A 12,054-nucleotide genomic window follows, 5' to 3' on the forward strand; every position below is an offset into this window, starting at 1 on the left:
TTGGTTTTGGCATGGATGCCTTTTTTTTTTTTTTGTATGTGTGTGTGTGTTCCTCTCATTTGAACTATATGGGAGAACAAAGTGAATAAAATGCCAGTCACCCCCCCACACATATTACCTGCCCCCTTCCCTGCCCAAAAAAGGGTAATACAAGGGAATTGTAAGGATGCATTATGGTGAAAGCAGAGTTGTTTGCTGCCAGGAGTTGAAACCTGGAGAGCTGGAGCTCTGTATTGTCAGCAGTGGGTTCCTGTCTGAGGTGTGCTGTCCTTCGGCGCCGTGCGTGGGAGCCTCGCTGCAGCAGTGTGATGTCAGCCCAGCATACACAGGTTTTCAGCTTTCCCCGTGGCCACATGGAGAGGGATTTGCAGCAATCCAAACATTGACAGAACTGTATTTGTTGACTTGCAGAAAAGCCTAACTCGTGCTCCTCTGGGCTGTGATCACGTAAGCCGAAACACAATGACTGCTGCCCGTGCTTGCCGGCCTCCCAGCCCTGATAAACGCGTGAAGCAGATTCATTTATTTAGGCCCTGATTCAGCAAAGCACTTAAGTATGCTTCAGGTTTTCTTTCCAGAAAGACTGTTGGCATGCCTACAGTTAAGCATGTGCTTGACTGCTCTCCTGAGTGCAGAGCAAACAAGTGATGGGGCAGTGTGTGCTGCTGTTGTGCTCTGCTGGGTGGCATGCAGGCTGCGGAACTGAGGCCCACAGTATGAAAAATGTGTTCATTAATTTGATTCCCTCGGTACAGGAGCCCTAGTCCCAGGATCTGAGACAGGAGTCTGCCCTTCTGCAGGGAGGCGGGTTGTTTCCATAGCACAGGAAATTCCTTGTGTCTCAGTCTTGCACATGGAACAGACGGGTGTGGGGCAGGGACAGTTTTCATCAGCAGGAGGACATTGGCAAGTATTTCTTCAGTTTTCTGTTTGTTTCTCCCACCAAGAGTTGTAAAAGAAAAATATCAACCACGTTACATGTGTCTGAATGCCTTGATATTGGTAGTTTATGTTTTGTAGGATTTATTTGATTTACCTTTCATTAACATGATTTCCTTCGTTTTGAGGACTGAGCAGCTTAGTGCAGGTGTTTACCTGTGGGCATGTGTGTGCTCCTGAGCTGCATGGCTGTGAGCAAGATCAACGTTTGGTTTGTTCTTGAGGTAGAAGGTCTGGGAAGTGGCAGATGTTACTACACTGTTTGTACATCTTGGTGTAACTGTGTGTAAGGTCAGACCCGTCATATTCCATCCCCAGCATTAATAGACCCTCACTTCCCTGGGAATCTGAAGATGTGGAATAGGCACTTAATCCACAAGATGGTTGTATTTCAGTCTGCTGGGAACAGCTTCTGAGAGAGCATTCTTTGTAATCCCCACCCATATCTGACCTGTTCTAGCTCGTTTCTAAGAGCTGCACCCAGCCAGTCCCTAACTCCCTGCAGAACGTTTCTGCACATCTTTTCCTGCTTGCTGAGCTCATTTGAACAGAGGGAGCCCACACATCAGTGAATGGGATTCCTATATAAATTTGCCCCACTTGCAAAATTGGAATTGATTTAGAGCATCTCTTCGTTATGAAACCAAAAAGATACAATCATGGCTAGTTGTGCTTTTTTCCCCCCTCTTGGAAGTTTAAAACGCACTTAGCAAATGTGATGTTTGCAGTCCCTGTTCCCCACCTGATGTGCAAAAATCCAAAGGTCCTTCCAGAAGCATGGGTCAGACCAAGCTCTGTGCTGATGCTGCAAGCTGGATTGCAAGGATGTGGGTAGTTCTTGTAATGAGCTTAATTAAGCCTAGAAAATGCTTGCAGTATAGGTTTAACGAGCATTGTTTTTTCTAAATTGAAATAATTCGATCTGTGAATCAAACAGCCTCTGTGCCCCACCCCCTGCTGCTGATGACAGCCTCTTCCCACACTTCTTCCTTGGTAGCATTGTTTCCATTGTTTCCAGCTCCAGTAGGTTTCAGTTACTGATCAGTGTAATTGCAATAACACACCAATAATAAAAGAAGAATTTAAGCTTCCTTTTCTTGTAGTTGAAGGCTCTTCTCCTGCGAAAGCTTGAAGTCTTAATAGCAGTCACACGAGCAACATCCCGCGCCTGTCAAATGTTTGCAAAACTGGCCGGCCGTATTTTAGGAAGATAAAGGGCTGGATTTTGGGAACTTGGAAACAGCCCAATCCAATCAGGCAGCAGTGGCACAACTAATATTAGAATGGGAGACTCTAGGGACAGCTTAACATTTTAGTGGATGCCAAGGAAGCCTTGAACAGGAATGCATTAAAAGTTGTTTGTTGTATAACACGAGTTGCTGGAGTCAGAGTAATTCGAGTTGCCTTTGGTCTGGTGGAAAACTACAGCTGTGAGCAATGAGTTAATTTTTTCCGTGTGTGGCTTAAGTTTCCCTGTCGGGTTTGCTCATAGTTTTGTAGGCTCTGAATCCATAGAGGAGCGACTCCGAACCAGTCGTTTGCCTTCATGTGTCATCGCAGGAGCACCTCTGTGCCGGGGATGCGTTCAGTGGAACCCCTCGGAGTGCGGGAGGGGTGTAGGGCTGAGCTGGACCTTCGTATACAAGAAAGCTGCTCTTCCAGTCCGAACGGTTCCTGTAGAAGGGGGGTGGGCTAGTTAACGTTAAAAATTAAAAAAAAAAATAAAAATACTAAGGAAAAAAATATTCCTCCCTAGTTTGGGAGGGCTTGGGGGTTGCAGCCCGCGGCGCTGGCCCTGCGGGGGAGGCAAAAAGCTGGGCCGGGTGTCCCGGTCCCTGTCCCCGGCCCGCTCCTGTCCCTGTCCGGTCCCGGGGGGTCCCGGGGCTGCGGCGGGCACTGACCGCGGCCGCTATGAAACGGTCTCTTTGATTGGTCGGCTGCTCGCGCATGCCGCTGTAACGGCAAGCGCCATTGGGCGGCGGCGCCTGCCATGCGCCGCCGGGCGCGGGCAGTGCCCCCGTGCCCGCAATGGCCGCCGGCGCCGCCCCGCGCCCGCCCAGCGGGGCCGCCGCCGGCTCCTGGCTGATTCTATTTCTCTTTTTCCTGCAGGTTGCTGAAAAGTGCCTTTCCTGAAGCCACCGCTGCTTGGATTTCTGTCTAGGGCTGCCTCTCTCTGCCCCTCGCCCCCCCTCTCTGTTTAATTCGGCGTTGCTTGCAGTCCGTGCCCTGACGGCGGCTCCTCCAGCCTTGCCCTTTTTTTTTTTTTCCTCCCCATTTACACGCAGTTTGCTCAGCCATTTTATTTTTTTTCCTTCCCCTGACTATGTAGCAAATATTTAAAAGAAAAGAAGGAAAGAGAGGAAAAAAAATCAGACATCCTTTTGCCTGTTTTCATGCTCGCGAACCGTAATTTTTAGAAGCAAGAAATAGAAGGAAAAAAAAACCCCGAAGTTTTCTCCCTAAGGACCGAGACCATTCCACAAACTGAAGTGCTGCCAGCAGCATATGCTTTTTGCAAGAGTAATTGAAACCATTAACTGGAGAGCACAGAATTCTTTTGAAAGTCTGCCAGTTATTTGCAAGTAACTTTGGCAGTGGCACAAAATATAACACTTGTATTTTAACTTCTACAATTGCACTTTTAGGAGCTGGCCTCTAATTTGATTTTCAGTTGTTCTGATAAGATTTCTATTTTATGATTGGCTTTATGTTTAATTCTTGTTTAAAGAAACACGATTTGACTTAAATGAAAACCTAAGTGCTGATGAATAGGAGTTCTACCAAAGCAACAAGTTAGTTATTTCTTCACGTTTAACTTGAATTCACTTTTTTACCCTTTTTTTAAAAAAAAAAAGAAGAAACAAAAAAGATCAGCAGCGAATATTACCCTGAGGAAGGGTGCGATTGCTTGCATTTTAATTTTTGGTTTTTAATATGGCTGTAAACGTTTCCCTGGTCCGTGATACAAAATGGCTGACGTTAGAAGTGTGTCGAGAGTTTCAGAGAGGTACTTGTTCTCGGTCTGATGCAGAGTGCAAGTTCGCCCATCCGTCACGGAGTTGCCATGTGGAAAATGGTCGAGTTATTGCCTGCTTTGACTCCCTAAAGGTGAGGACTGTCTAACGCGTGCATTACCTAAGCTTACTTGCTTTTCCTTCTCTTCCAAGTGGCTCAGTATGCTGGGATGTGGGATGTGCAGAACAACTGTTTATTGCTTTGTTTCTGCAGGGAGGACGCTGCGGTGCGAGATGCAGCTCCCGAAATCTAGGCTGAGTCTGACATCGGGTGCGACTGCCTGGATTGCCAGGCATTGCAAGGAGAGACAGGATTCTATCCAGGGCATTTTCCGATGGTAGCTCAGGTCTGATATAGCTGTCCCCAAAGTGGAGAATGCAAGGTTGTGGGCAACAAATGAAACTAAATAAGAAGAGAACTGAAACCCAGTGCTTGAGTGGCCAGAGCACATCAGCCATGCATTCGGTGCAGGGATCTGAAATGTGCTTTTAATGAGCAGGAATGAAAGCAGCGTTTTAAGATAATGAATCAGCTTTACATGCCTTTCCTGGGGACAGAGTTGCAGATGCACTCTTAACGCTGTCCGGTAGATGAGGAACAGCCAAAATATTTGGAGAACAACATTCCCAGAAATGGGCGTCGGGAAAATGCTTTCTGCGAGGGACATGCAAACGCGATGGCTCTGCCAGGCCTGTTGGAGCTGTGGCTGCGCCTTGTGGCTGGTGCTCATCCTTGCAATGTCTGTTCGGGAGGCAGTAAATAGCTCTTGACTGCTTGTCACTGCCGGAGCTCCAGGGGTGACTTCTGAACGTTACCAGAGACCTGGACTGTCAGTCGGGGTGTGGGATGGGGGGCTCACAGGAGGGGCATCTCTTTCCAGGCTCACTTCACAATGATTCTTGGAAAAAGAACATCCACTTTTCTTTTTTTCCCAGAAGTATGACTCCTCAAATGTGGTTTTAGGAGGATAGTAAAAACTCTGAGACCATATGGATAACTGATAGTGTTTTAGAACTCTTGACATTGTGTTTAATGTTTTGATCAGAGTAATTAACCTGTTTAAATTTCTAGAAAGAGTCTGGTAAATTTTACAAGCTTGAAAGTTTTCCCTTGAACTTCAACTGTTGCTTGAAAAGATTTGGGTTTATTTTTATGAGCATAATGAGTAACAGAGCTGGTGGAATTATGTATGCACAGGTTCAGACTGGGGCTGGATCTGGTCTGACACTGGTTTACCCATTTTATTCCTGAGTGGCTTCTTCGTATTTTCACTTGTTTTTTTCCAAGAAGCTCAAGTTTTCTGTTTGCATTCGGTTTTCTCTTTTTAATCTGATTATATGCAATGACTCTTAGTTATACAGTGACTTTCAAATGTTCATTTACATTGCTGGTTTGCTGATAGCAAGAGACAAACATTTTTTATTATTGAAGGGGAAAAAAAAGTCTTGTTCTTTATGCCCTTGAAACTTTTGAATTGTAGCCAGTGGCAGTGCAGATACTTTTAATGAAGAGATTATTATGATCACATTTTTTAGCGTTTATTTGTGAACAGAAAGGAGAGCTGTCATGCTGTGTAGGGTGGTTTTGTGCCCCTAGCAGAACTTGCCTGCAGTGTCTCAGGGAGGTGTCCCCTCTGCAGGCACCCAGCTTGGCTGGGCTCTGACTGTGCTGTATTCTGCTGTCACCCGGTGTGTGACGCTTCCCCACGTGTGCTGTTGGCAGTGCAGTGTCTGCAGCTCACCCAGGCTCTCTGTGCCAGCCCCTCTCTGCACAGCTGGGGCTGGGAGATGTGCAGGACAAGTCCGTGGGCAGCTGGGCTTCAAATCCCACCCACTGGTATGGGCAAACACTTTTCCCACTTCAGCAGTGGGGAATGGGATGAGGAACACCACATTAAGAAAGAAAAGAAAAAAAAAAAGTCAGGGTATGATCTTCTACAGCTCAGAGCATTTCCCATGTAATTGGCTGTTAATGTTCTTGTTGCAGTTTCCTCTTGACACAGTAGCAGATGCTAGTTAAGTGGCCTGAATTTTTTAGGGAACAGATTTTTTGGGTTTAGGAAAGCCTCCTGGAGGGCCAACGACTCTGTCTTTGGGAAGTACAGCAGGAGGAGTCTGACTGTGCAGAGCACTTGGCCAAGGGTTAATGATGGGGCTGTTTCTGCACCCCATGTCTCAGACAAGAAGTGGGTCTTGGAGCACTTCCTGCCTCCAGACCCATGGATCCAGTAGCTCTGCCTGGACAGAGCCCTGTTTCCACCGTGCCACAGAGAGCCGTGGTGTGTGTGTGTGTGTGTGTGTTTGGATACACCACGCGTTTCCCAGTGGAGAGAACCACCCTGGTGACTAAACTCCCAAACAATGGTTGTTCTGTTCTTGGGCCAGAGCTGGGCTTGCAAAGCCCTGTTTGCAGTGGCGTTGAGGGGCTCATGGCAATACCAGTGGCCTCCTTTACCTTTGGCAAGAGAGATGTTACATTCTCAGACCTGCTAAGAAGCTTTTCATGCCCATCCTGTGGATGTCTTTGTGCCCAACAGCTGTTGAACACTGACCCTCCCTCGCGTGGAGGGCTCAATAGCTGCTTAGTGCTCTCTTGTCTTTTCACGCCCTGCATTAGCAGAACATCTGTGTTGCTTTATTGGAGACAGGATGTAGGATGCTTGCAGCTAATAAGTTTTCCCGTTGTCTTGCAGTCGCCCAGGGCTTTGTTCGGAGGTTGCTTATCTGCATCCATTGTGTACTGCTGTTGCTTGTTTTTTTTTCTCACAAACCTCTTAAGCCTGAACAATGCCTTCATACAGGAACTCCTGATAACCCAGTGTACAATGGTTTCACCTCACTGGTCAGGTCACGAGCAGCATATATACACTTTCTGCATCTCTCTTTTCCCTTTTTTCCTCAGTCTCCTATAGCAGTTCTGTGCCAGTTCTGTGCCCGTTGCAGCCACAAGAGTGATGATCTTCCAGAAGCAGCCAGGCTGCCTCAGTGTGGGTTGTTTCACGGGTGGCTCTTGCTACCTGTAATCTTGTGAAGAACACACAGGACTCCTGAAGGTAATGGGGTCCTCAGTGATGCTCAGGTGAGGATCACCAGGAAATGCTCTGCAGGAGGGTTGTATTTTATGCAATGTTTTAGTGATGAAATATGGGGCCTTAATTAGGTTGAAAGGGCAGGGCTGGGTCTTGCTGTCCTGAGCTGTGCTTCTTGGAAGGGGGAGTTTGCACATTTGTAGGCAGCAGAAGGAACCTTTTTTGAGCATATTGATATAAAACTTAAAAATAGTTCCTTGCAAGAAGCTGCAATTTGAACTGGATGCCAAGAGAGCTCTCAGTCTCTACTCGTGCATCCCTCCTGGTTATTCTGGAAGCAGTGCACTCTGAATTAATTTGTGTGAATGGAAGGGCAGGCTGCACTGTTCAGAGGCACAGAAGCCAGCTGTGCTGGGCCACCCCACTTCCAGAGGTGACCACGAGGGCAACTGGGCAGTGGCCAAGGCTCTGGGGTACCTCCTAGGCAGGTCCTGTGGCACCTCAGAGACGTTCTGAGCAAAGGAGAGGAATGAAATGTCATCCCTGTAAGCTCAGATGGCCTTTGGGTTCATTCGTTGCTTCTCTGTCGGGCTCATTGTGCACTGTCCCATGCAGAGCTGGTGCTTTTTGTAAGGGTCAGGACACGGGTTGCCGGCTCGTGGCAATTCCTACAAAGGTTTGTTGTGGCACTGCAGTGAGCTGTCTGCGAGCGCTCATCAAGTCATTAACCTTCGTATTCAGGCTGGATCACGAGGGCGGGGTAAGATCTTAATTCCTGGCCAGTAAGCCATTGGTTGTGTTTTCAGTTTCTGAACGTGTCAGGCAGGAAAAAAGCAGCATCTTTGGGTACTAATGGAGAAAAAAGCTGAGAGATGGGGCATTAGGAGATAGTGATATAGTATATACAAAATATGTAACTAATGCACGTTGGGTGTTCACAGAGGCTTTGAATTATACTGCTCACTGCACTTATGGACTTGTAGTTTAAAAAAAATTTACAAACCCAGCTTTTGAGAGTTGTGTGGGTTGGGGGGGGGGTTTGTGTTTGTTTTTTTTTTTTAATTTTTTAAAAAATTTTCTTTATCAGCATAGTCATTTCCATATGCACACTGGAGTTTTGAAGAGCATTTTGAGACAGAAAATAGTGAGGTGAAAAATTTCAGGAATACAGATTTTGACTTTGGGAGGTCTAATGTGAAAAACGTTAAGCTATTGCATGTTTCATAGCAGTTCTATATAAAAAAAAAGGTGAGTTTTCTGTGAACAGGCATAAAATCAAGTTAAAAGTAGAATTGTCTGTTTTCTAAAAGAAGTGTTATTTTCTGGTAATAGTATTCAAAGTCCCACAGCAATCTAAAAAGTTCACAGTGCTTGGGCAATAAATGTACCGTATGATCTTGAAACTGGTGTACCCGAGGCTGTTGCTTACAGTTTTCATGCTAATTTGTACCTGGCTTATGCTGACTTGACTAGAATTACTTCTCACTGTTACTGGTTGGAAATCAAATCTACTTTTTTAAAATTTAAATAAACTGCAAACTAGGAAACAACTAAAAACACCCACTAAACTTAGCATATGGTTACACTTTTAGAGACGAAGAAGAAAGCAAACAAAGCCTTAAAGATATTTTTGGAGACACTCTGACTGCATGTCTCACCTCAGTGTAATAGAGAGGCAAATATTCCATGTGAGCAGTGTTGAGCCAAGTCACCTGTGTGACAAACTTTCACTTTTCCTTTGGCCATTAAGCCACTTACCTGAGTGGCAACAGTAGATTTACAGCAGCTTTCTGTCCTCTGGATGCTTGTGTGTCATTTGGCATGTTATAAGTGCTTTTTATAAGTACTGAATCAAACATCTGAAAGTGCGGAAAAATGTATTTAAACTCCATTTTATTTATAAAGACCAAATACTGTATTTCTCTGTTAATTTCTGTATTTCTCTTTGTATTTCTCTCTGAATTAGAGTGGCACTTCAAGGAGAATAGGAAAGCTTGTGGAGGAAAAAAGTAATTTAGGCCTGATCCCTTCTTGTCTATAAGTTACAACAAGTTCCATGCTTTCACAGCTTAATTTTATTTGGCACACATGCTGTGTATACTCTCTGTAGTGTCTTCAGAAGTTTTTTGGCACATCTGTGGGATGGAGAGTACTGATGGAGAAGGTCACCTGGCACTGCCTGTGGCTGAGCACCTCCCAGGCCTGCCCCCGTGTCTGGACTGCAGATGCTCTCTGTGGGGTCAAGGCTGGTTACTTGAAGATGATGTGTCACCTCTCTAGGCATGTTCAGGTTTCCAGGGAAAGAAAGGATACACCTTGTTGCTTTAATCTGCCTGGACAATCTTCCTGTAAGACAGAGGTCTGTGCAGAGCATGTTTGATTTGTTTGGTGTTATCCAGTGGTTCCTCTGATGTTCCAGTAGTCTCACTTCATTCATCTGTGACTTTTTGACAGCTGAACCGTGACAGATGAGCACTGGTGAGTCTTGCTATCATGGTTTAGAAGATTGCTGCCCTGAGCTGTCCCTTCGCTTCTCTGTTGCAGGTTGCTGCCTCTGCAGCAGGGTTAGCAGGAGGACAGAGTGCCTTAGGCATTGAATACAAAGTCCTGCATCTGGAATTCCCGTGGTCCTGGCTCTCCAGGGAGCTGCTGGGCAATGAACACATGTAACTGGAAACAGGCTGGTGTTACCTGGTGACTCTGCTGCAGGGACATCAATAGATAGGGAGGTGCAGGAAGGTCTTATTCATTGCCAGCCATTTGCAAAGATGTGAGGCAGAGCCCTTGACAGGAATTCCTTGTCTGTGCTTTAGAGCAAGCAGGTGATCTTTGAGGTGTGCTGTGGAGGGAGAAGAGGCTGTCCCTATTTCTACTGGGTCTTTCTGTAGCTGAGCAGCCTCATCTTGGCCTTTACATTTCCGAGGACATGTGCTTTGTGAAACTTGGTGTTCGTGGTAACATGGCAAGAAAGGTGAGATGTCTGTAGGCTTCCTGGTGCATAGACTAGTTCTGGTGCTATCCTGGAGAGATGCTCCCTTCTCAGCTAAGTGCTGAAGGAATGGAGGAAGTCCTGGGAATACTGTGTAGCTCTGGAAACCAGGAGAAGTGGGATCCATCCCAGCACAGAGAGCTTCTTGGGGCCCCTGGAGATAGGAGCTGGAGAGGCCACACTGTCAGTGCTGATGTGGATGTTGAGAGTCTGTGAGGAGTCTTGCAGTGAGTTGTCTGAAATAAACTGCCCGCCAAGCTATCAGTGTGACACTTTTAGTAGTAGCTAAATACTTGAAGTTATTATTTTCTTAGTTGATCAGGCTTTGATAACTTCATTCTGAAAGTTGGTCCCTTATGTGACATATTGGTCTCCTTCATAGACCTTAGACTCGCGCTCCTGTGGAAGGTGGATATTTGGTGACTGGGTATTTGCTATGCAGTGGATGGAGAGCACTGTCTGTGCCCCAGACCTCCTGACCACACAGGTCTCCTGAGGGCTTGCTTGCACAGGAGCAGATACCTTTACTGTTGTCTGCCTGTGTGTGAGTGCCAGTCTCATGTGTGGTGTCCCTGGGTCAGGTTCAAGAGGCTGGCAGAGGTGTGGGCACAGGCTGGCACATTGGGAGGCACTCCCAGTGCAAGGGGCAAGCACAGGACCACTGTGCTTGTCTGTGTTCCTGTAGCTGATTAATTTATTACATCTTTTCCTTGGGCCTCTGACTTGTGTGCGTTTCCCCTTGAACATGTTGGATAGCAGAACTGTGCCCACAAATTGTTCCCGAGACCACACTTTGGAGGCCAGCCTCTTTGGGGAGATGGGCCAAGCAAATTCAGCAGTGGGGTTTTGCTGCCAGCCTTGCTTTGCCTTTCCTCACCATCCAGCCCTGGCAATGCAGGGCCTCTGCTCCTGCCTGCAGCTCGTGTTGCCTTGATCTTTGCCGTGTGGCGTGAGCAAACCACCATCCTCAAAGGGTAAAGCCAGCAGCATTTACATTATTAATATCAGCCAAGAGTAACCTTGGGTTTCTGGTTGGGAAGATGATGGTAAAGTGCTGACTGCTGCTCACACTTGCCTAAAAAAGCAGGAGAGAAATTCTTTTGGGATGTGACTCTAAACCCTTCTGAGATTCTGCGAGCTCTTAAGCAGATACATTTTGAAACCTTTTATGGGCATATTGCAATGTTCCACGTCTGTGGCATGCCATCTCCTGCTCCCGAGGCTTGCTTTCCTATTTTAAGGGCAAAGCCCTCCAGACTGAGGTTCCAGTTCTGCAAAATACTTAAGCCCAATTTTAAGTGCTGTAGAGTTCCTGTGGGCAGCAAAGAACTCCTTGTGCTGGAGTGAGTTATTGCATCAGGTTTTGAGGGAGAGAGAATTGGTCTTCTCAGCCAGTCTCCAGAGGGGTAGAACTGCCCATGGTTGTTTCCTCTGCCCCCTTTGGCTTTCCAGTTTGGAAGAGGTTCTTTCCTGCTGGGACCTGCAAGCACTAGCTCTGTGCCTGTAACCCAGTGCAAATGCAGTGGGGGATGCTCTGTGAGCTGCAGGGGTTTCCTCTGCACTGGGAGGAGGGAGATGGGGTGCTAAGCCCAGCCAGCAAATTGTGGCTGCTCTTGCGTTTACCCTTGCCTGGCTGTGAGTCAGAAGTTGGCCAAGGGAGCATGGAGTGTGTGTGTGTGTATGTACAGTGAGCTCTGGCACCTCAGCTGGTGCCATGTTGCAAGCCATGGCACTGCCAGTTTCTCCTGGGGAGGAAGTTCAAGCATTACATCTTCCAGCCGTGATGTGTAGCAGTAGCTAACACTGGGATTGAAATAGATGCCCCAAACCTACAAGTCTCTATCCCCAGAGAGAGTCTGGGGCAAAGAGGATCCCTGTAATCATGGAGCAACACTTGGCTGTGGTGTCCTGTCTTGTGGCAGTGTCAGTGAAGCTACTTAGGGACTTCTAGTGCTCCTGATTGCATTAGGCCAGTTAGGGAGCTGGGGGGAAGGTGGTGAAAGATGCCTTCGGGGGGAGTGACTCTGAACAAGCTGTGTGGAGTTAGTGGATTTCTTCAGCAGCGTAGCATCAGTTTGATGTA

At 46.9% G+C, this 12,054-nt stretch overlaps 1 protein-coding gene across 7 annotated transcripts in view; it reads left to right on the forward strand.

The window, feature by feature from the left end:
• MBNL3 (muscleblind like splicing regulator 3) overlaps positions 1-12,054 on the forward strand; it is a 93,386-nt gene that overhangs the window by 30,000 nt on the left and 51,332 nt on the right. For 4 of the 7 annotated variants that reach the window (XM_032701694.1, XM_032701697.1, XM_032701696.1 and 1 more), the window contains exon 2: positions 3,049-4,047. In XM_032701694.1, coding sequence (XP_032557585.1) covers positions 3,874-4,047 — 174 coding nt within the window. In that variant the 5' untranslated portion in view covers positions 3,049-3,873. Of the gene's footprint in view, positions 1-3,005; positions 4,048-4,167; positions 4,301-12,054 lie in introns of those variants that run through there. The other 3 variants (XM_032701698.1, XR_004359563.1, XR_004359564.1) reach the window with 3 other exon arrangements.

This window comes from Chiroxiphia lanceolata, chromosome 14 (assembly GCF_009829145.1).
Source record: "Chiroxiphia lanceolata isolate bChiLan1 chromosome 14, bChiLan1.pri, whole genome shotgun sequence".
Classification (NCBI taxonomy): domain Eukaryota; kingdom Metazoa; phylum Chordata; class Aves; order Passeriformes; family Pipridae; genus Chiroxiphia; species Chiroxiphia lanceolata.